Consider the following 23,661-nt stretch of genomic DNA (forward strand, 5'->3'; position numbering starts at 1 on the left):
AAAAAACTTTATATAAAATAAACTTTAGAAACACACATAAAGCTCATTTACAACATAAAATAGAGGCTTCCAACTCCCTATAATTTACAAAACTATCATGGATTTTCTTAAAACAAGCCCTACCTTAAAACCTCACAAAAAAAAAACCTCCCAAAACACTCAAAACAAAAGGGTAAAACAGGAAAGTAGTATATTAAGTAAACTCAAAAATAGGACCAATGGCAATAGTAGAGTTTTTTTTTTATTTATTTATTTTATAAATTTATAGAAATCAAATGGTATAGTTACATACCCATTCATAAGAAAAACCCAAATTTCACAATTACATAAAGTACCCAAAAAGAAAAAGGAGTGGCTATTTTTTGATACAAGGAATCTTCAGAGAGGAGGAAAATCAAACATAGAACCTCTGGTGCAAGAGTAAATGCTATGTTAAACTACATCAAAGCTATGTAGCTCTATATATTCAAGTGATATTGTCTAGGGTCCTTCACCTCAATTTTCCAATGCCCATCAGACAAATTAGCCTTAGATGCTCTATCTCTCCTCTCCTTCAACTCTGCATCCATCTTATTTGTCAACCCACAATAAGATTTCAGCTCCTCTGGCATTTTATCATACACTTTCCACCACCTCCTGTGAGTCGAGTCACTTGCAAAAACACTTCGTCCATTCGCTTCCCAATTACAGTCATAATCTCTGTAACAAGTCCATGGCTTCTTCCCCAAGTAATGTATTGCGTAAAGATCCTTGGCCATCTCATTGTTTCCTTCCTTACTTGGTCTGTTAAACATTTTCAGGGCATTTAGCCTCCAAGGCAACCTATGCCACCATGTAAAAATCTCGTTCAAAAAGCCCTGATCACCGCCATTGTATGGTTTGATCTTGAACGTTTTCGCATTAGGTATTCGAACATGCAATTCGATGGCTCCACAACCATCAAGCCAGAGTTGAACAACATCTTGTTATTTGACACAGCTGACAATTGTGGGTACATAAAGAACCTGTCTATGTTTTTTAGGACCAAAAGATCGGCATCAATGAAAATGACTTTGTCATACTCTGTGAGCTGCCACAGGCGGAGTTTGCTGTAGTTCCACTCGTTGTATGACCCTTTGCGGGCAAATGCGCTTCGGATTCTTTCGATTTGCTTGATCTTCCACCCTGCTGCGGTTAGGCCTTGGATGGAGGGGGGAGTGATGGAGTGATCAGCAAGGAGGACCAGGTCTTTGGTGGAGTTGGTTTGTCTGATGCTTTGGGCTAGAGCTATTGCTCCACAGACATAAGCTTCTGAAGAGTGCAGGATTGTTACATACGCAAGCCTCCGCTTGATGTATGGGGTCCATGAGCTTGAGTTATACATGAACTTTTTCCAGATTTCTGTACCTGCAACATATTCAAAATATTTACAAACCCAGATAATTTGTAACATTATGTGAATTATATATATTTCAAATTGGCTCATGTATGTGCAACTATGTCTATATATATTTACATTGACACTATGTGATACCGTATATTTGACCAACTATAACCAACCAAATGTTGACTAAAAATATGGTTTAGAACGGCATGAATGAATTCTTATTAGTTAACTAATTAGTACCTGTTTCTGCATAACCAGGAGCAAGTTGGCAAGAACCAACAGGCATAAGCACCTTCTGTTTCAATCTCCCAATATCAGGCATATAAACCCAATAGTCCCCTCGGTGCATCAAAAGATCATCACATCTGAAAATCTCCACCATGGGCCCACATGACCCGATAAACACAACATACACCGTTCGATGAGCATCAGGCTTCATCCACCCTTCCCCCACCACTAGATTAGCCACCACCAAATTAACTTGTAACCTAAACACATCCCTAATCCCTTCCTTGTCACACGGAACTTTGGCAAGCACCACATCGATGTCCTTATACCCCTCCAATTTGGGGATTGGGATTTTGGGACACTTCGGGGAGTCCCATTTCTTGTCTTCATCGATCCATTCTGGAAAATAGTCCCCCCATTTTTTGTCCTTGGACACACGCTCAAACCCTACTAAGACTGTCTCAACATGATCTTCTAGTCCATGAAGTTGACTATGAATATAATCATCTACATTGACCAAACCAACCTTAATTTTCCTGCCCTTGATTTTGAATAGTTTGGAAATGGCAATGAACCAATCCACATTCTTGATTTCATTCTTAAAAACCTGTTGGTGTCGACTGGTAATAACAAGGTTTCTGGGCTTCGCGGGTATAAATGATGATAAAATTAGGATTAAGAGGCACAGATAGAGAATAAATAGACAGAGAATGAAGTGTTTGGAAGAGAAGGAGAAGGAGAACTTGGAAGCCATTTTCACATAATTGGGTGAAGCAAAAGCAGCCTTCTAGTGGCCTTGTATGAGAGTGTAAGAGAGAGCCTTGAAGGAGCATATATTTTTCTACCGAAAAAATGAGGAGCATAATTTGCTATATGTGGAAACGGTTTTAATAGGAAGGTCTGCATGGTTGTACGTTCCACGAAGAAGTATCTGCATATATATATATATATATATATATATATATATATATGCAATTTATTCCATATATATATTACCTTATATGAGTGTGGATATAAGGATTTTATTCCATTAAAAAAATATACCTTCCATCTTTCAAAATACATACAACCCATCTCAGTTTGGTACATTGGAATTAAGGATATGTACTTACGTATCAATAATGGGTATGGGAAAAGAAACAAAATTACTTTCATTCTTGACTTTCACGCGTTTACTTACAATCAGGAATGAAAAAATGAATCGTATATGTACAAGTTAAGTATGAGCTATATTTATTATGAGTTAAGTAGAACTTCTCAAAGTGAAGATGAAGGTAGAATATTTTTACCTTGCGGATTCAAAAATAACCCATACTGGAAAAATGAGATGTGAAAATCCAAAAGAAAATGTTACCTGATTGAGAGCGGGTAATTAAACTATTACCTTAATCAGGTAAACAGTTCAACATGCTAAGAGACATATCTGGCATGTTTGGCCAAAACAGGCATCCAGCTTATTATAACAAGAATTAAATTTCATACCAATTAACAAATAAATGGTGGGATACTTTGCCTTTTATTTCATTATAAATCAAATAGTAAAAACAATTCCTTGAGTATAACATATTCCATTTCAGCAATAAATATCCCTTGAAATTGTATCCCCTTCTTATCAAAAAAGAATATTCAGGTTTTCATAATTTTGGAACCCAAAGTGGTGCCCTTACACTTTATCCTTTGTATTGTTACATCCTTCTTTCTTTGCTATTGAATATATGCCTTAATTTATGCCGTAGTTTATACTATTATCATGTATATCTCTAAGTGGAGTTAAAGAAAAGAAAAGAATAAGTAAAGTAGCCAAGAATTGAGCCACAATATGTGTATACATATATGCATCTTTCCGAGCTAACATAACATCAAAATTGTCTCTTTAATTAAACATGGGAACAGTGGCACTTGATGGCATGGTGTTCATCGCTGTGGGAATATTGGAAGAATCTGCAACAAGAACGCCGCGAGTTTTATCGGTTGTTTCTTCGGTTTTAGAGAGATCCATTCGAAAGAATGAGAAATTAATTAGGGGATCAAAGATGAAAGATGTGATTACAATGTTCCATGCATCAGAAGTTCCCGCCTTGAGCATTAGACGGTATATCGAGCGCATTTTCAAGTACTCAAGCTGCAGCCCTTCTTGCTTTGTTGTTGCATACATATACATCGAAAGGTTCCTTCAACGCAGAGGGATTTGTCTTACTTCTCTCAACATTCACCGCCTTTTGATCACCAGCATTGTGGTCGCTGCAAAATTTATGGATGATGAGTAAGTGCCTACTTTTCATGTTTAAAACGGTTACTTTTTGTGATCATTTGGTTTGTGTTTTAGCTGTTACCGGGGCACCAAGTGTAATCTATTGGTGATGTTCATGACTGTTGAGTTACTTTTCCTGTGACTGCAGATGTTATAGTAACGCCTACTATGCCAAAATTGGAGGTGTGAGCTTATCAGAGTTGAACAAATTAGAGATTGAATTCTTGTTGAGTCTGGATTTTAAACTCTGTAACGATAGACACGTTTGGAGAAACTCCTTGAGGATGAATGTGGAGAGAAACAAATTACGATAGACACGTTTGGAGAATACTGTCGGCAGCTTGAGGATGAAGGTGTTGGAGAGAAACAAATTAGTCGCTTAATGAGGGTGTCCAGCATCCGTGGAGACTGACAAAACAAAACGCCTTTGTGTATGGTGTTCAGACACCTAATTTGATTCAAATTCAAATAGAAAAAATGTAAAATACATTAGGGAACCTTGGTTTTAAACTAGTCCTTAAATTTTACAATACTATGTTAACACAACTTCTTTTAAGTATTACTATGCCAATTTTATCGAACAATTTGTACCCAATCTGTGTAGACTTGTGGGTTTTTCCTGAATATATACAATAAAATGCACGATTTGCTATCTTTTTTTTCTTTTTTTTTAGGATATTTCTTGTTGAGAGACAATAATATACAAAACTCATACACACCACTACACAGATGGACCGGACCCAGCACCTTTCCTCAAGTAATTAATTTTGGCATCTTATGAAGATGATAACTATTAATAAAAGGGGAAACATTCAACCAAACAAACAAATAAAGGGGGGCAACATATGCAAATACTTAATTATGGACACCACCTTATCAAAATTAAAAGTAAAACCAATCCTCTACGGCCTTAATTAATGGCCCTCCAAAGAAATCTTCCTGGCATGTAGCGTTTCCATTTTTGATGATATTAAAACTGAATTTATCTCTATTAACATATTATTGGACGCTTATGGAAATGACAAACGCAAAAAACGAATTTACCCTTGTAAGTTGTATATCATCTGTTTCAAAGAGCTTTAGCCATAGGCACAATGGGAACCTGATGGAAAGGAAACATTTAGCGCACTTGATACAACCCTGCCGAGACGGCAAGAGTTGAAAGGTTTCAAGGGTGTAATAATTAAACAGATACTTGCAATCTCTCTGCAAATCCACCCAACAAAATGGGGAACTGAAGATGACCGCTTCGTGAAGCCATCAAGTTTGCAGAAAGTCGGCCTCAAGTAATAAGTCAGTTGATGCACATGAAACTTCATCCTTTATCCTCTAACCGGAGGCATTCTTCCTTGCAGCATAGACACGGTAAGCTGCCAGTCCAACAATGGCCACTGCAGCTCCCACTGAGAAGAGCAACACAAATTCCATAAAGTCCACAACCTAAATTATAACCACTAAGCTTGGTGCAAACAAATTGACAGATAAAGCTTGGTCACAACAAAGCAAACATTTAACCAAACACAGATAATCATCGAAAATTGCTGAACCAAATTCATTAGAAACCCCATCCAGAAGGGAATACTCATGACCAACAAATTTGAACTTTGACCACTGTTTATTAACGGAAAATCCATTCAAATGCGTGCCTTTTTAATATAAACTTCTCCTAAAAGTGAGCAGATTATTTCAAAACCCAGAAAATTTAAATTACCCTAGCAGTTCTAACAATTCCTTTCTTCTCAAAAGACACATTACACATGCATCCACCAGGTATTGAACCCCAGTAGTCACCCTATACCCCTCTTCTTAAGGGCAAGGATGTGCCATGAGGCCCACATGTCATTAGTAGATATAAAAAATGACAAGAACCATGTAAATGAACAATCGAAATGCAAAAGGTCGTCATACCAGAAACAACCATAAGTGAGCGGTTTATGAGCCGGTGGTATTGCTTGCGGCTCCTCCCAGCCTCAGTTTCAGGAATGCTCAAATGAGGGTGCTCTGCAGCACTTACAATTTTACGAAATAAATTATTCAAATCACCCAACTTTGTGCTGATAGGTATAGGAGCCTCTGTTCCCATATCTTGGCTAACCTGCACGAGCATATTAAAGATGTGTTCATTCTTGTTTTACATAAGAGAATATATTGATATCTAATATTACAATTCCAATTTACATAGAAAAGTATATGCAAAGAAAATATAGTCAATGAAAAAAAACATCAAAATACCCTCGTAGAATGTTGAATGGCCGATGGGAATGAATCCATATCATCTTTAGCTGCAACAATGAGGCAAGGAACCTCAAAGCCAGTATCCTCACCATGACTAGCAACTTCTACCAGCAACTGAGTTGCTCTCGTCCAGGACAACTCATCAGAACTAGCAAAGAAGAAGGCACCAACTATTAGAATTTATAGGTAATTCAACAGTAAATAAAATGAATTTTCAACAGTAAGGAAAGAATATACACATGTTAAAGTAATGCTCTTAGCCAACAACCTAAAGAGTAGGGTACATACAGAATACATGTGTGCAGTAATCACATACACAAGCCATCCTCAACAATGACCGTTTTCGTTTTTTTGCCATCTAGTTCTAGACAGCCGAAACAAAGATATTCTGCTTATCTATAAATTTGCCAGTTTTCTAAACAACGGAAGTTTACCATTTACATTAGATGAGGGCCCCACTTTTAAATACAAAATAGGAAAAGATATATCAAAGTATAATAAATGTTTTACATCTGGAAACATAAACTTAAGACTGAAATAGGAGAAATAACTAGCAAAATAATACCAAAAGATGAAAAAACAGAATAGGAAATTACACAACCATTTTAGGCTTCTGCTTACCTGTCGTGAACAAACACAGCTATGTCACAAGCAGCCAGAGCCTCTTTACTTGACAGCAATTTGCTAACTCCATCTTCTGGAATCTCTCTCAACACTAGGGTTTTCTTGATTCCCTGTGAAAAACATATTTAAAAAATTAGACAACCCATTAAAAGGACTAATAATAGACCTCACAAAAAATGTAGATTGCCAATCAAACTATAGTTGTACACATACGAAAATTATTTATAAATAAAAGCTCAGAATAACTGTAAGCAATTAAGCATACACTCAACAATGTTCAGCGATGAGCTAATACATTAATAACCTAGTTCATGTTAGAGGTAAAACTTGATACACTCAATTAATTTTCTAAAAGGGGGCTTTTACATTGCTGCTTTCTTGTTTCCCCACGATAAGTTTCGGGCTCTGAGGAATACACAGAGAGAGAGAGAGAGAGAGCATATTCCATCTAATTGTCAAGACACAAGGTGTTTCATGTAGTACAACTTACCCCAGGTTGATCAACAACATTAACTGCATAACGCTCCTCAGTGTTTGGATTATAATTATCAGAAAATGGCCTGCATTTCCAGTTATCATAAAAAAAATGTTAAGTAATGTAATATAAATAAATAAAAACTAAATTCAAAGGAGAATAAATCTAGATGATAATCCATAAGATAGACCTTCCAAGAAATGAATCCAATAGTGCAGACTTCCCAGCCTTCTTTGGACCAAAAACGAAGCATTGGAAAACATTTCTTTCCGATTGCTGCTTCTTGCGGTCTAAACGCCTCTTCCTAGTCACACGGATTGTGGATGAAACATCACCAGGATAACCAATGTATATCAGATTCTCCATCGTAGAAGCTGGGTTTAGGAGTGTCATGAGGGCCCACTGAAATTATGCATATTACTCATAAATATGTGGGTACATGCTAAAGAGAAAAAATAACAATTGTTTGTAAATGCATGTTACATGTGATAAAGTACAAACATGACTACGAATGTTAATGCAATTATAAATCCATGTATAATTCAAGACTTGGATAGTAACAAGAACAAAGAGCATAATATCCCTTCCCCCACCAGAGAGAGACACAGAAATATGCATACATACCTGTGACAAAAATCCATCAAGTGATAACCCTCCAAATGCATTTCTCTCTGCAGCATCCGTATATGGCAATTCACTAAACGGACTGCAACATCAAAGGGCAAAACTTAAAACATGCCAAGATATTCATAGCTAGGGTTGTAGTGAACTAGACTGAGTAAAGAATTTATCAATATTAAGAACTTTGAAAACATTATGAACTATGAAGCTTCAACAGACCAAAATTTTAACTGAAAACCAACATTTAGGTAGAAAGTCATGAATTATAAGTTACAACAGCTAGGCCATGTGTACAAATTATAATATCAAGATTCTACTCACCAACAAAGATTGACACATCAAGTTGATCATAAATTTCTTGAGATTTAACACTCTTACATTACATCATAATAACAGATGAGCAAAAATGAAGTGAAAACACAACTGCAAACAGGACCTCATATGGAAAAGAAACAAGTTGCAACCAACTAAAACAAATTGAAATTTAAAAAATGATTCTCAAGAAATACAATTACCTTGCTGGAGCAGTAGAAAATAGTTCATCAAGTTCACGTGGTCGTAGGGCCCCATCCTGGTGGAAAGAACAAACGTCTTCAAGATTAACATATCTAGGATAAGAGAATGTAGCATTTGAAAAGATCAGTACTGAGACATACTTCGTCACTGTCAAACACGTCAAAGGTTACCCTTAGAAAGTCGATTGCTTCATTTGTCATCTCCACACTCTGCCCACATGCCAACAAAGTTAAACATAAAACAGCTTCAGAAAATGTAAAAGTAAAATAAATTTTTAGGACATAATGGAATATTGTATAATTAATAAAAGAATTTCATGAACATGATGCAATTAAGGTGGCATGATTATGACACATCATATATAGGGCCCAGTCTTGTCTCTCGAAGGCCCGGTTTGGATTGATGCTTCTATGGTTCTAGCAAAGAATATGTATATGTAAAGAGAATTACTGATTAGGCAACACACAAGCACAGACCTAGATAACAGCAGAGAGTAGCTCTGGGCCTCTGGCTTGTTCAAAATGGTCAGAATAAGGTACTTAATTAATAGGACTCTAACACTCATTGAATAATCAATTTTAACCAAAATACAGGCACTGATGGCAAAATAACATAAATAAGGTACTAAATTCTTGAAAATGATTACTCAAAAATCAAGGGATCTCTACTTCGCTTCAGCATGAAACATCAGCACGTAATAAAGTATCTCAACAATGTCAGCGCATAATAGAAACAGAAACTCAATAAATATTACCTGATCAGGAGTCCGTTTCATAGGAGATGGGATTAGTTCATCTGCAAGTCTTATATCATTATTGTATCCAAACTTCCTGAGGACAGTCCACGTTGTCTCTAGACGTCCCTTTTCTATAAATAGTGCATGAAGGAAGAGAAATCCTGTCAATGTAAGCCCACGTTCATTGACTCCTTCCGGTAACTTTTCTTGCACAACCCTCTTAACACCCACTATCTCAGAAGGTTGCAATGGAGCATTGAAACATTTAACCTGTTTACAATAAGCATTGAAATATTCATGAATCTCAGGAACAAGTTACCATGAATTGAGCTAAGGAGATTCGAGAATATGCCATAAGATCATATCAAAAGATCACATAGAACACTAGGACTTTGAAAAACATAAAAAGATAACCTGGAAATCATTCAACTCTGCATCACTGAGGGCACCATCCCTGTCATGATCACAAAGAATGAAAATCCGCTTCAAGGCTCGCACACATTGGTCCTTCAAAGTCTGTGTTTCCTGATCGAATAATGGGCCTGTTGGATGAAGAACAGCTTTTTGTGCATAGTAAAAGACCTCAGGAATCTGAAAATACAAAGCGTTCGATAGTATAGTCAGAGAATTACAGTGTCAATGCCAAAATAACAAAAAATACTTGCAACATAAAGCCATCGATTGAAACTAGATCCTTGGTAGCCATTAAATAAAACTTTAGCGAATGTAACACACAAGTAGTTCATATAAATGTGTGAAATACAATAAACAAGTCCCCAATCATTAGGAGCCAACCCAAACACACATAATAAAGTATGAAGAAATGCAACACATCATATGGTACATGTTTTCACAAAACAGTGACATACTAAGAAGCAGCAGAACTTGAAAATAGAGGAGCCATTACTACATACCTGAATATGTTTAAACGCTGAACACTCAATGCAAGTCTCAATCTCCCGAAACTGTTGCATTATTGGTGACATCACTTGTTCCAGGCTCACCTGTTGGTTCTCATCTCTCAAATCCAGCCTACAACCGACCACTATAACAGGTACCTTCACCTGCTTATTAAATTTGATATTTCCCCATCAGAAGTAATACTAAAAGACAGGTGTTGTTTATTTTAACGTCTATATCAAACCACTTTTCAAACAGATCAGTTCAACAATAAATTTATTGGCCTTCATTTTCACAGCGAATGATATACTGTTGAGATTAAGGTTTTCATCAGGTGTTTTGTTCTTCTAGTTTTCTCTTTATAAAAATTGGATGTTAAACTTATCAAGTAGTACACCATATGTAGTAAGGAAACAAAAAAAAACAAAAAAAGGCATGCACACACCTCTAGCTGACGAAGTTTTGGAAGCCAGAAGGTGCTCAGTCGATCAAGAGTCTGAGGCTGATCACAAGCATACGTGAGCACAATTGCATCAGCTCGCTTCAATTCTTCAGCAACTTTACTATTATCCTCCGGTCTGATTCAGTAAACAGAGTGAAACAATTCAATCTCAGCAGGAGGGTGACTGACGAACGTGACTAATTCTCTTTTCCTTTCCTACATTTCTCAGCAACTAAACCAAGCATTTCCTTATGTCAAGTATGAAATTCATACCGAGATGATGTGTCGATAATGGTGATGGGCACACGTTCAGGGTAGAAATCTTCAGGCAGCCTGGTTGGGGGCAGCAGCGGAGGCACATTTGCTGGGAAGTTCTCGGTTGCAGCAGTCACAATCAAGCTCGATTTCCCAGTGCCACGGTCTCCAGCCACAACGATCCGGACAGCGGTTGGGGTGGCAGGGTTATCAGTTCCTGCTGCAGCTTTTGCCATTGAAACTGCAGATAAAAACCCAAAACCCTAATTGCTCAATAAAACTACCAATACTTAAAATATACAAGAATGTGATTCGGGCATAACGCTTTGCAACAAGCGCAGTGGCATAACCAGAATTATTCAAAATTATTAGTGGCAAACGCGAATCAAAAAATTTCAATCACGCATAAATCTTATGAAGCTTTTAGTAGCTTGTGAGTGATGCAATGGCAAAACCGTAAATAAATTCAGTTTTTAAGGGAGTAAAGATTCAAACAATCAAGTAATATAAAGTACACAAGATTCGAAGAACCTCAGCGTTGTGAATGAGTGGAAATGCATAGAGAGAAGGGTGGGGGCGGTGGCGGAAGCGATGGCATGAATGGTAATTTACCTGGAATACCGGGGATATGATGGAGACTTGAGAACTCTTTCTTTGTCCAGGAAGCTTCAATAGAACCCACCAGAAACCCTAGCTGGTCTAGTGGTGGCGGTTGTGGTGGCTGTGGCTGCTCGTGAGAGAAAATGTGAGGAAATTTCCAGAGAAAGAAATACGTTTTGGTTTGTGTTTTTTTATTTTTACCGGATTCCTATATTTTATTCTTAGCCGTACTGACACGTAGGCCGATGTGGCTTATTCGGCAAGCTTAGTTGTATATTCTTTGGCGTTTTTGCCACGTCGGGGTTATGCGAGAGGCCTACCTAGGAGTTTGAATGGGCACTAAATGTCTATTTCATTCAAGAGTAATGCTATACTTATCATATTTTTATCATACATTTTTATATCACATAATGTGGTATGTCCATATTATATGTCACATCAATTAAATCAATGAAGTGTTTTAATATAAGACAATTAGAAAAACAAATACTGGAATAAATCATAAAAAAAAGAAAATATTAAATAATTTTAATTGATATTGTCCATCTCTATTACATAAGATAGTATAGGGATGTGATATACAAATGTACTATTCTTCATTCAATCAAAGCTCAACAAGAAAAATAAGAGTAATGCCTATAATTTTGGTTTAATAAATTTACACTAGTTAATATTGCAACTTAACTCTAAGAGCATTTTGTCAAATACCAAACATCAAATTTAAATTTGATAACCAATTTGACAACTCTTTATCCAACCAAGATGTCAAATATACATTTTATTTTATTATTTTTAAAGGCAGGTGGCCCCGATATTTAAGAGTAAAATATTAAATAGAGTTAAGAACTATACATGGAAGAGGAGAAAAGAAAGTGGGCTCATCATTAAAATAATAATAAAAAATAAAAAGACATCTCAACATCTTGGTGTCAATTTTGACAGCAAAAGTGAAGGATGTCAATCCAACTAGGATTTGGCATCACGGTTGGAAGGCTTAAAATGTCTTTTTCTTGGGTTAAAACTTGCCACGTTGGAATTGGCATTTCGGTGGGAAATACTCTAAGACACCAATTGTCGAATTAGCCTCTCGACCAATGTGGATCATGTTAGCACAGCAACCCATTCCACTGGTCTCTTCCCATCGGTATAGTTGCAGTAGGATCTTTTGTGTTTGGTTGCATTAAGGATTTTATGTTAAGGATTGAGGGAGTTTATCACATTTTATGATACGACTCCAACTTATGTACTATCTTAATTATACATGGTATCAGAGATTCTCAAGAACTTTCACGGGTTTCTCTTTTCTTTTCTTTTTTCATGGCTTATTCCACGGCTCTTGATTATGCATCTTCTCTTTATGGTCCTAATGTAATGGTGCACATTTTCTCAAACTTTATGGCACAAATTACTTGTTATGGCTGCAACTCTTATTGTGAGCTATCTACCCTACCCAGCCTTGCTATAACAATTGGGTGCTCTACATCTTGTGAGATTTGGGATTGTCCCATGAATCATGTGTTTGTTTGAAAATTAAATAAGGTGTTTAATATTTTGTAAAAGAGTTTGTCACGGTGTTAAATGTTATTTGCTAATAATGTTAGCAATAAACCTGGGTATATTTGAAGTCCATGTTGATTGGCACGAAAGAACCTTTTTTAGGAAGCACATTGGAGAAATTAAATATTTTTTAACGGATCACAAATAAGAGCTCAAAAATCATCGTGTAGAATAAAAAGTTGGAACAAAATAGTATTGATTGTGTAATTAACCATCAAAATTTAACTTTGACTCCACTTCAGTGTGGAGTTGACCATATGGTCTGAGAGAATCATGCGTACTCATAGGATGAGGTGTCATTCTCCTAAAAAATAAAGAGTTTCTAACTATAAGTTAGCTACCTACAGAATATGTTGGAATTAGTTAGCTACATGTCATTTATAATCAAAGGTAATCGTACCTCATAAATTCAATATACTACTAATAACCGAATATACCCTAAAACAAAAACAGAAAGCTAGAAAAATATCACAACATTATAGTTCAGATGATTGAGCTATTTCACCTCTATATATATAAAAACACAAATTCAAAACCCATGCACCCAACGAATATTTGTGTAAACTATCATCCCCACTAAAAAACAGAAAAGCGAGTGCCTAAAAATATTGATTGTATAGTCATATTGTTAATAAATTATCCTTTTATAATTTATTTTAAGAAAATTCAGAAACTGGTATGCATACATTTCTACTAGGGGCATATTGGCCATATACATGCTGTTATGGAAAGTTCAAAAAGGTTAGTGAGAAATGAGGTGTTAATGAAGGGATGACGAATTGCAGTGAAACATATGATTGATGAATGAATTTGCACCGCGCCACGTGATTAATCAAAGGTCGGTGAGACAATCCACATGTTTCAAATCCCAAGGAAACGACACCACACCGGTCTTCCTCTCTTTCCGTTACTTCTCTTCCCACTCGTTCACATCGATCGGCACTCTCATATTCAACGCCACCTACCTTCTCCATCTCTCTCTCTCTCTCTCTCTCTCTCTCTATATATATATATAACATTTTTATTTTTGTTTTTTATATCTTACGTATTTACTGGTATCTAAAAAATAAATAAAAGAAATTGGAGAAGATGGGTGTTGATCTTGATCTAGAATCTATATCAGAGGCAACTTCAGGAGCCATTGGATCACTCCTGAGCACCACCATCTTGTACCCTCTTGACACCTGCAAAACCAGGTACCAAGCTGAAGTTCGAGGCAATGATCAGGCCAGATACAAGTAAGGACACTCCTGCCTCTTCATTCTTACATCCTCAATTATTATTATCATTTTTTTATTATCTGGGTTTGTATATTTTCTTTGGATCATCGACCTGTGATCGGTCGACCTGGAAAATTCTGTATTTTCTTTTGTTGGTTTTTTGCGAGAATTTCTGAGTGAATTTTAATTGGGTAGCTGGAAATTAACTCCAATATGTTGTTAATGTTCAAGAACTTGATAGGTGAATACCAAGTAATAATTTGGATCATCATATAATTGAGATGAATTTGAAAGTTATATGGAATAAACAAAATTGGGTTGCGAGTCTCATCGAATGCTACAGAGCTTTGTAGCAATCCAACTTCGAGGTGTCATCTGTAAATGCAATTTCACCGTGTTTTGGATTTCTTAATTTTCAACTGGTGTTCATATTGTCAAGTTTTGATCACAGAAGAGAAAAGAAAAACTACATACTGGAAAATTTGCAAATTGGAAAAAGATAAATGATCACGGAAATAGTTAAACAAATGTTTCACCACATGACTGCCATGAGAAGGGGAGATTTGAGATTATATAGTTAGTGCCAGTGAGTTGCAATTTAACTGTTACAATTAGTAGCAACTCCCCTGTTTTTGATGCGCTTAAAGCCTACACATGATGAATTCTTTAACTATGTGCTGTAGGAACCACGCTACAATTGAGGCTTTAAATATACATACACACATTTACGTTTTTCATGGTCATAGATTGTGTAAGTCACCAGTCAGCTAACTAAGTGATATACAATTCACCAAATTTCATTGGTTCTGTCTTATATAGGAACCTTTCGGATGTTTTCTGGGAAGCAATATCCACACGCCAGGTTCTTTCGCTGTATCAGGGTCTGGAAACAAAAAACCTGCAATCTTTCATTGCTCAGTTTGTTTACTTCTATGGGTATAGCTACTTCAAAAGACTATATCTGGAAACAAGTGGTTCTAAATCAATAGGTACAAGAGCGAACTTGATCCTTGCTGCTGCTGCTGGGGCTTGCACTGCCATTGTGACTCAGGTGAGCCATTTGTGTAAAGTGCTCCCCATTTTTACTTGAGAATTGTTTAAGTGATATAATAAGAACCTGGGGTTACAAACAAAAATAACAAAATAAACCTCGGATATAAATTTCTTATAGCAAAACATGAGTTCAGCCTCAGTGAATATTGTTCCCATTTTAACTGTGAAATTGAGAATAGGAAGATTGTGGGTTCTATTTATATTGATGTCATGAACTTCATGGCATTTTCTTTTACTTCTCTATGATTATGCACAAGCAATCTACATCACTGAATTTTGAAGTTTAATGACTATCTGGTTATCACCGTGTGTTTAGCCTCTGGACACAGCCTCATCAAGGATGCAGACAAGTGCCTTTGGAAAATCCAAAGGGCTGTTGAAGACCCTTGCAGAGGGCACCTGGATTGATGCATTTGATGGTCTTGGAATCTCCCTGTTGCTGACCGCAAACCCTGCAATCCAGGTAGTTACCTTGGCATTTTCTTTCTTTAATTACTGATTCTGTTGCCTTTGTCTCTAGAATTGAAGTTTGACTGCAATTTATTACGTTCCCATTAACTCAAAATATTTGAAGATGATAATTGAGGCTGAAACTGAAATTGTTATGTACTTCAGTATACAGTGTTTGATCAGCTAAAACAACGACTTCTTGAAAGGAAAAACAAAACGGGCAGCGGTTTGTCCCCAGTAGCCCTTTCTGCCTTTGCAGCATTTGCTTTAGGCGCGGTCTCAAAGACTGTTGCCACCGTTCTAACCTACCCTGCCATTAGGTACGTAATTTCTCTCTCAAACTGTGTCTCACTTATAACCTATGAATATCAATTGAAATTCTTACTTTCTACAGGTGTAAGGTCATGATCCAAGCTGCTGAGGACGATAATGAAAAAACCAAGAATGCTCGACCAAAGTCCAGCAAAACGATACCAGGAGTTCTATGTGCTATATGGAAAAAGGAAGGGATTCTGGGCTTCTTCAAGGGATTGCATGCACAGATCTTGAAGACTGTCCTTAGCTCGGCATTGCTTTTGATGATCAAGGAAAAACTTTCAGCTGCTACTTGGGTTCTTTTACTTTCAATCAGAAGGTATCTTTTGCTTACAAGGGGAAGACTAAAAGATGCTTGATTGGAATTGTACCAACAAGAACTTGCAGAATTCACATGTAAATTAGGTGGGAGTTTGATCTGATTAGCTGAAAACAGACGTGCTCTTTAAAGTGGAATACTAATTTTCAGATAGGAGCTCTTGCTTTTGTAATAAAGTGGTTTTTTGTTGTTAGAGAGGAGTGATGGTTCAGGCCCTGCTTCAAAGATGATGGTCGTGTCAATCTGTTGGAGCTCGGTACTTTAGGGTGAGCTTTTAATTAAGAGAAATAATGTAGAGCGGAAATTTTGTTCTGCAAAAATAATTATGCATAAATTTTAATTGTGTGATTGCTGTTGCTTACTATTCTCAGATGGAAATTTAATTACCATAGTAAATGTGGTTTTCGTTAACATGGCAAATGACCATCAAACTTTGCTCAAATTCTAAGATTTCTGAGATAGCTAATGGTAAACTGTTAACAAGTTACCTAATTTTGTTGTTAAAATAAGGGAGTTTCACTAAAACACCCAAACTGGGGGTTGAAATTATAAAAAAACCTAAGCACTATTTAAACATATAAACACACTCAAAATCCATTATTACACACACTCAAAACCCATTTATAAACACACCCAAAAAGTTGACTTTGAGATTGATTTTGGGTGTGTTTCTATGTTTAAATAGTGCTTGGGTTTTTTTATAAATACATGTCTAGGATTGAGTTTATTTATAAATTTGTATTAAAGTAACAAGTGAACAATGACATCTGAATTATAGCAAAAAAAATAAAATTCCCTTTAAAAAAGCACCAGAATATCTAATTTCCTCTTCAAAATACTAACAATGAAGTGCAAATAAATAAATAAATGTCCTTAAAATCCAGTAAGTTAACATGTTCATGGCATGTTTACTAATTCATAATTGGATTATAAAGAATTGAATTGAGGATGAATTGAATTGAAGAGGAGTTGGATTGAGGATAATTAGATTTGAATTCATATTGAAGTTGTTTACTAAATTATATGGATTGAGATGAGTTAGATTCCGGATTTCTATTGAAATTATTTAATAAATCATATGGAATTGGGTTATGAGTGGTATTAATTACTAAAATGTTCTCGTTGTTAGGTTAAAGTAAGATGAAAATTTTGGAATTTTTAAAATTGTGTGAGGATATAATGGGTAAAAAAGATGAATTCCTAATGGGTTAATTTTTCAGAAATTAGAATATTACCTCCCACCCAAGAATTGAATTCCTCTAAAATCAGGAATTCAATTCCTAATTTGTATGGGCCCCACTTATTTATCAATTCCTTGATGTGAAGTCAATGCAGAAATCCTCTATAAGTGGAATTCAATTACTGATTAGTAAACACACAATTATAGTGTTTTTATTTTGCAGACAAAAAAAAAGGAAATTTATATTTTGAATGTTATTTAAAAAAAGAAAAGAAAAATAAAGGCCTTTGACCAAAGAAAAGCTTGGGCCCAACAAAAGCCCAAACCTCAATCCACCTTTTTAGTTTTTATTTTCTTTTCAGCTTACCATCTCATATTTGTCAGTTTTTTTGGGTGGGTCTCCATTACATATTTGTCATGTAAGAAAAATTAACGAGTAAAATAAATGCAAAAAAGATAATAAAAGCCACGCGCTACTCCAAGTCTCCGAGAGCACCAGAGAGAGATCTGAGCGAGAGCACAGACAAGGAGGAGGAAGAAGAAGAAGAAGCAGAAAGAGAGAGAGGGAAAGATGATGTCCGGAAATTATACGAGCATTGATAACCAAAACGTCTCAGGATCCGTTCCTGCTGTAAGCATTCAATTCATAAATTCATAAAAATGCGTATATTTATACATGTATGTATCTCTGGTGAGATGATGTTGGCAAATTCTACAGGCGGTTCCAGATCCAGGTCACCTCACCGTCAAATTCGAAGGTACAATTCCTTTCTATTTTTGAGCTCTGGAAATGAGTGATTACTTTGTGGAATTCCTTACCTTTTATTTGGTTGGCGCGAAACGGAGGGAAAATACTACGAAACAAGATTAGATGTGGAAAGAATCAGTTTGCAATCGTTGCATCATTGTGTTATGTTTTTAGCTGTTGGAAAAAAAATTTGGTTACAAACTGTTGGATTTTGATGCAGGAAAATTGAATTTTAACGATGCTTTCTACTTTCTTGCCTTTCTCAGCAACCAGACAGCTTTTGTTTGATTAAAATTTCAGTTGAAAATGTAAATTTTTATTGCCGAAGGGCTTTATTGAATTAGTATAGCGGAAGAATAAGCATAATTGTGAATGTAGTTTACCAGTATTATTTGGCTTGAAGTGGAAGGGGCTCAATAACCTCTGCTTAGATGGGTTTAATGTTACTAACATCCAGCTCAGTTGCTAGGTTTTGAGTTTGTAGGTGCAAAGTTCTCTCATTATTTGAAATAACTGTATGATTTGTAAAAATGCAGATTCAAACCTTCAGACATTTCCTCCGTCTGAGGCACACGGGAAGATTGCTAGTGGTGCTCGCCCTCCTCGTGATGCCGATGGTACATACTAGTTCTGATTTTATTTATGGAAATGTGCGAGCCAGGTTTTGCCTTGCTATAGGTCTTTCCTACATTATTTGTGATCTTTCTAGTCCAGGGAATACAGTCTTTGGATCCATTGCCTAAAAAGCTTTTGAAAGCTAAGTTTAAAGTCTTTGGATTGATGGTTCCATCATGAAGGATGATAAGACTTGATTAGGTTGGATCAGCACTATAAGTAAAAAAGAGATCTGCAGCAATAGTAATTAGGTGTACCATTGAGAATCAACAAGGATCTAGAATAAATGTGGTTTTTGTTGTGATTTAGTCCTTTAAACTGCTAATCATGGGAGAGATGAAATTTAACACAGTAGATGTTCGGAAAAGAAACCTTAGAAGAGCTGAGATGATATTTGAACAAAAATGACTGAAATCTCCTTCGTGCCTCTGTTTCATTCATATGTCAGATAGTTGGTATTACACCCAAGAGGGACTTACAATAAAATTTAGACCTTTCATTCATAAGGAGTGTTAAAACTACTAGCCATACTTCTTTCTATAAGTGTTAAGAGTATTTTGTTTTACTAATATTTTTTATTATTCTTCTTTCTATGGTTGTCATTTGTTGTCATGTTAAAGGGTAATAGCCATTTTTCTCTCTTGATACAGACACGTTTTCAAAACCTGTATCTGGTTCTGATGAATCCCAGCAGAGTGGTTGGCTACGGGTATTCTCTGTATCTTCTTACAAGTCATACTTTGATGTTGACACTTCCGATGTTCTAGAGAGGATTAAAGATTCACTCCTTCCATTCAGTGGAACGTTCAATGAGAAAACATCTAACAGCCCAGATTTGTAAGTTTTCTTCTGTCAACTTAACTGAAATTATCTGTCTATAATGTAATCTTTTGAATATTAGTATCAAATTGCATTCTCCTTTGAAATTCAAACATCCCTGAGGTGTGGAGTCCTTTTGAGAGTTGATAATTGTGGATGAAGATTTTGATATTAGAATAATTAATCTTAAAATTTGAGAAAATATTGGGAAATGTGTCTCATAAAATATCTGTATGGTGAGACACATGTCATCTGATCTTAACTTCAAATGCTGTGCAGGTATGGACCTTTCTGGATATGCACTACCCTAATATTTGTAGCAGCTGCCATCGGCACTTTTGTGACATATGTAGCACACAAGATCAAGAGTAAAGATTGGGAATATGACATTAATGTAGTGCAATGGTCTGCTGGATTGTTCTATGGCTATGTCACTATTGTTCCTCTTGTACTGTATGTAATTCTCAAATACTTCTCAGCACCATCAGGTCTCGTTCAGCTGTTTTGTCTCTATGGCTACTCCCTGTTTGTCTTTATTCCAGCATTGGTAAGTCCCTGGTTTTCCAGTGTAGTTCTTTTTAATTAGATTTATTACCACAAAGATGTTTTCTAGAAAGGAGAAAGGTTTGGGTGTAGAAGAGCTACATTGACCCCTCTCTCCCAAAAGCTTATGCCCATCGTCTCAAGCAGTGTATGTGTAGATTCAAGGTGGGAGGAAAACTTTTGCCAGAAATTATCCAGATACTGAATGTTTTTGTCAAAATGGTCTTTGAATAATTTTTTTAAGAATCCTGGAGAAGCTTTCTAAACAGTGTCAATTCTAATAGTTTTAAACCCAAATATCATAGTTGACTCAGTTATGGTATCTTCATCAATCTCACCTTGTTTTATTAAGATACAATGTTTCAATAGGTGCAAGATGAGTTCCATCAATAAATTCTGTTGTGCTTCTGTTTGTCAAAATACAAAAAAAAGTCACCCATTGAGATAGATGGTAATAGCTAGCTGACATTCCTACTCTGTTTTGGTTGCAGTGCCTCTCAATTGTGCCCATCGAAATCTTCAGATGGGTAGTTGCAGGCGTAGCTGGGGTTATGTCTGCCACCTTTGTTGCAGTTAACCTTCGAGCCCACATCGTTTCAGCCGGTGAAAGGTGGTTCTTGATTGTCGCCGGGATCTTTCTGTTGCAGTTGGCTCTGTCTGTCGTGCTAAAACTCTATTTGTTCACCATAACAGTCTAAGATTAAACCGTGCTTTTTCATAAAGAGGCATGAACGAGTTGTAGATTACAAAGTAAAGATATTTTTGTCCATTGGCTTGTTACTGTTAGCTGAAATATTCATTCATCAACTATAAAAACATCTTGTATTCATTCTTTCCGGCAATACAAATTCATATGTATCAGAGTATGTGATCACTATTCGTTATTTTCCTGATCCAATTCAGCGGTCAAACATGGTGGGAGCCTTTTCCCGAGTCGTTAAGTCTTTCGTAAGCATGATTTCAGGTCTAAACGTAATTAACGATTTAAGTTAAATGTAATATACTTGCACATAATTTAATGAAGCTTTCTTCCAATTCCAATGTATCATTAAGTCTTTTGACTAAAAGCTCAGGTTCAAATTCGTAGTTGGTTCGACAATGCGAATGGGTCCCAAGTCATGTTGGCTTCTAATCTTCCATTTGTTCCTCAAAATGTCCAATAATGTCATGATTACCGAAGTAATTTGGAGATAATCGTCTCATTTTTCTACAAACCAAAAGCGTAATCATAATCATAACAGACTGACTTTGGGTAAAGGTGGTTAAATTTTCATCTGGTTTTTTAGTCAAGCATGGTAAGTAAGTGCCGGCCAAATTAATCTACATTACTAATATTTCGAAGGAAAGAGAAGAGAAAAAGATAGAGAGAGAAACACTGACAGGTGACAATGGAAGCATGAGACAGACCTAAACACGAGTAATAATTTAATAAAGGAGTGAAAGAGAGATGACTTTGCACTTAATTAGAGGATGAGAGTGAGATTAAATTAACAGTTTGTGCCGTTTAAACAACATGTTTTTTCTCAGGCCTATAACCTATTCATCAAACAGGCCTGTTTGTATGGGCATCACCATCTCTTATTAAAACACTTGGATTGGACGCATACAAATAAATAAAGACCTTAAAAATTGACACTTGTCTAATCTCAAATGTCTGCAGTATTTTGAAACACGCACCCAAAATCTGTTCAATTCAGAGAGTTCATCGTTTCTGTTTTTGTTCTTGTTCTTGTTTGCAACTTGCCCATGATCCTAACCATGCTTTACTTTTGGCACACATGCATTAATGTTAGCAACACAAAGGCTGAAACGTATGCTATAATTTCTGATGATTTTCATGAAAATCAACAAAGAAAGAAGTAATATAATATGCAGTGAAGTGAAAGAGATAAGAGAGATCTAAAACAAGATCAAGGATCAATAAGACAAACCTTAACACTGGGATTAAAGAAAGAAGGAGATACATTTATGGAAGAACTGCCATATAAGCTAGTCCAAAAGAAGAAACAAAAGAAGGGTAAAATATATAACCACAAACGGATGCCCAGCAAGACAAATGTTACTTCAAAAGGCAAGGGCAAACCCCTAGTTTTCTGAAACGCAAACGTAATTAACAAATTAAACGACGATTAATAAATCGAAAAAATATGTACCATTAGCCTAGATTGCATATATTCACATGGACACTAGCACATTTACGAGTTTAGACATTTGAAATGCCGAATGAAGAAACTGATGACAACCAAAATCAAGAGTCAAAACCAAGATCCTGAAATTGAGGACCTTTCAGAAGACAATGCATAAGTTGAATTAGGGTTTTGATTACAAGTAGTTTTATAGAAAGCACATTGTATAATATTGGTTGGACTGGTTGGTTTGAATATGACTTGAAACATTATCAATGTGCCCCTATCTAAAATTTCTGAAATGCCCTTTATTTCCCCAAATGAAGTAATATGTTCTATTTATAATTAAGTAATTAGATTAAATTTCTAGTTTAAGCTATAGTAAATACTAAATAATGAGTCAATGACATATGTTGTTTGGTTTGGTAATTGGGAAATGTTAAACAATTTCTTAAACAAATGAAGGGTTCATTGGTGGTGTAGGACACAAGTCACACAACCAGTCAAACAAGCAATCACAAAACCACCAGTTAAAGTCTCACTCTCCTATCATATAGTTTAGTTTTTATGCTTGGGAATCTCACCAATTACATATTCACACACACAAGCAAACATTTGAAGTTGGAGTTCTTCTCTCCTGGCCTGCCTTTAAAACCTGCCAACTTCCTCAACATGTCCAAAGTCCAAAAGCTCTCTCTCTCTCTCTCCACAAAAAGGAACCCAAAAGTCTGATTTTTATATTCTCCACATGTTGGCTTAAAGGGAAGCTGAACAGAGACAAAAACAATTACTTTTGGATCCACAGAAGTTCTGCTCACGCTGCTCATGTCCATGTTCATCTCAAGGAATCAAGTTATTGGTCTTCTGTTGATCTTCCTGGGCATCTCAGGTTTATACACTGGAGTTTCTGGAGCTAGATATTTAAATGAGAAGGTGGAAAATCCAGAGAAGCCTCAAGTTCTTGAGAGGAAAAGCTCCAGTAATTCTACAGATGAAGGCTTTTTTGCAACTATCAACAGAGAAGTGCCTTCTTCTCCTGACCCATTGCACAATAGGTAGGTTCAGAAACAGGTATGTTGTGTAGAAGCTAGCTCGCCTGTACATAACCTACCAATATCTATTGGATGACAGAAAGAATTATTATTTTTCTTTAGTTTTGGAAATGAAGAAAGCTCAGACGTTTTTTTAGGTACTTTTAGAACCTTAAATTTATAGGTTTGTATGAAATAAGTATTGGCAAATGTGAGTTTATGGTGTACTGCAAATCAAGTATAAATATCATTTTGGGTCATTGCATATCAGGTTCGAGCACTGACTATATTCATTTTACTACAAGATGGGCCAAATTCTCTTGTTTAAGTATAGCTCTGTAATGTTGATGATGAAGAGATAATGAATTTGGGTGTCAATGAATAGTTGCAAACTTGCAATGCCACAATGCCTTATCCTCATTCAGTCTTCGAATAG

The 23,661-nt window shown here is 36.0% G+C and overlaps 5 protein-coding genes across 5 annotated transcripts; 3 read left to right on the top strand and 2 right to left on the bottom strand.

Annotated features, from left to right (window-relative positions):
• Nucleotides 1–458: 458 nt before the first annotated feature.
• On the bottom strand, nt 459–2,348 carry LOC103318579 (putative UDP-glucuronate:xylan alpha-glucuronosyltransferase 5). The gene is given in 3 exon segments (XM_008219981.2): nt 459–898; nt 901–1,386; nt 1,607–2,348. Coding segments are annotated over 3 exon segments (1,668 nt in total).
• Nucleotides 2,349–3,394: 1,046 nt separating this feature from the next.
• Nucleotides 3,395–4,159, top strand: LOC103344642 (Cyclin family protein). Its single transcript, XM_008248253.3, has 2 exons — nt 3,395–3,857; nt 3,994–4,159. Exons 1-2 carry the CDS (start codon nt 3,478–3,480, stop codon nt 4,157–4,159), a joined length of 546 nt encoding a protein of 181 aa, XP_008246475.2. The 5' UTR covers nt 3,395–3,477.
• Nucleotides 4,160–4,674: 515 nt separating this feature from the next.
• On the bottom strand, nt 4,675–11,435 carry LOC103344644 (mitochondrial Rho GTPase 1-like). Its single transcript, XM_008248254.2, has 15 exons — nt 11,262–11,435; nt 10,668–10,890; nt 10,398–10,530; nt 9,967–10,116; nt 9,467–9,643; nt 9,071–9,322; nt 8,457–8,525; nt 8,316–8,371; nt 7,804–7,885; nt 7,370–7,581; nt 7,195–7,264; nt 6,702–6,814; nt 6,078–6,228; nt 5,754–5,940; nt 4,675–5,248 (listed from the first exon to the last, which is right to left on the bottom strand). Exons 2-15 carry the CDS (start codon nt 10,883–10,885, stop codon nt 5,175–5,177), a joined length of 1,944 nt encoding a protein of 647 aa, XP_008246476.1. The 5' UTR covers nt 10,886–10,890; nt 11,262–11,435; the 3' UTR covers nt 4,675–5,174.
• Nucleotides 11,436–13,792: 2,357 nt separating this feature from the next.
• LOC103344645 (peroxisomal adenine nucleotide carrier 1-like) lies at nt 13,793–16,527 on the top strand. The gene is made up of 5 exons (XM_008248255.3): nt 13,793–14,044; nt 14,846–15,077; nt 15,396–15,542; nt 15,695–15,849; nt 15,924–16,527. Exons 1-5 carry the CDS (start codon nt 13,896–13,898, stop codon nt 16,201–16,203), a joined length of 963 nt encoding a protein of 320 aa, XP_008246477.2. The 5' UTR covers nt 13,793–13,895; the 3' UTR covers nt 16,204–16,527.
• Nucleotides 16,528–17,769: 1,242 nt separating this feature from the next.
• On the top strand, nt 17,770–20,934 carry LOC103344646 (uncharacterized). Its single transcript, XM_008248256.3, has 6 exons — nt 17,770–17,974; nt 18,062–18,101; nt 18,628–18,708; nt 19,357–19,543; nt 19,805–20,072; nt 20,560–20,934. Exons 1-6 carry the CDS (start codon nt 17,915–17,917, stop codon nt 20,764–20,766), a joined length of 843 nt encoding a protein of 280 aa, XP_008246478.1. The 5' UTR covers nt 17,770–17,914; the 3' UTR covers nt 20,767–20,934.
• Nucleotides 20,935–23,661: the final 2,727 nt, after the last annotated feature.

Source organism: Prunus mume, linkage group LG1 (assembly GCF_029339155.1).
Source record: "Prunus mume cultivar Tortuosa linkage group LG1, ASM2933915v1, whole genome shotgun sequence".
Lineage (NCBI taxonomy): Eukaryota > Viridiplantae > Streptophyta > Magnoliopsida > Rosales > Rosaceae > Prunus > Prunus mume.

What these genes read in the sequence shown, in the direction of transcription:
- LOC103344644 (XM_008248254.2), bottom strand. Translation starts at nt 10,885, where the DNA reads ATGGCAAAAGCTGCAGCAGGAACTGATAACCCTGCCACCCCAACCGCT. An exon ending in ATTATCGACACATCATCTCG is followed by an intron (nt 10,531 to 10,667) that starts GTATGAATTTCA and finishes TTACTGAATCAG; the next exon opens with ACCGGAGGATAATAGTAAAG. An exon ending in GCTGTGTTTGTTCACGACAG is followed by an intron (nt 6,229 to 6,701) that starts GTAAGCAGAAGC and finishes CTTCTTTGCTAG; the next exon opens with TTCTGATGAGTTGTCCTGGA.
- LOC103344645 (XM_008248255.3), top strand. Translation starts at nt 13,896, where the DNA reads ATGGGTGTTGATCTTGATCTAGAATCTATATCAGAGGCAACTTCAGGA. An exon ending in AATGATCAGGCCAGATACAA is followed by an intron (nt 14,045 to 14,845) that starts GTAAGGACACTC and finishes TGTCTTATATAG; the next exon opens with GAACCTTTCGGATGTTTTCT. An exon ending in CCGCAAACCCTGCAATCCAG is followed by an intron (nt 15,543 to 15,694) that starts GTAGTTACCTTG and finishes TATGTACTTCAG; the next exon opens with TATACAGTGTTTGATCAGCT.
- LOC103344646 (XM_008248256.3), top strand. Translation starts at nt 17,915, where the DNA reads ATGATGTCCGGAAATTATACGAGCATTGATAACCAAAACGTCTCAGGA. An exon ending in CCTCACCGTCAAATTCGAAG is followed by an intron (nt 18,102 to 18,627) that starts GTACAATTCCTT and finishes GTAAAAATGCAG; the next exon opens with ATTCAAACCTTCAGACATTT. An exon ending in TTGTCTTTATTCCAGCATTG is followed by an intron (nt 20,073 to 20,559) that starts GTAAGTCCCTGG and finishes TTTTGGTTGCAG; the next exon opens with TGCCTCTCAATTGTGCCCAT.
- LOC103344642 (XM_008248253.3), top strand. Translation starts at nt 3,478, where the DNA reads ATGGGAACAGTGGCACTTGATGGCATGGTGTTCATCGCTGTGGGAATA. An exon ending in GCAAAATTTATGGATGATGA is followed by an intron (nt 3,858 to 3,993) that starts GTAAGTGCCTAC and finishes CTGTGACTGCAG; the next exon opens with ATGTTATAGTAACGCCTACT.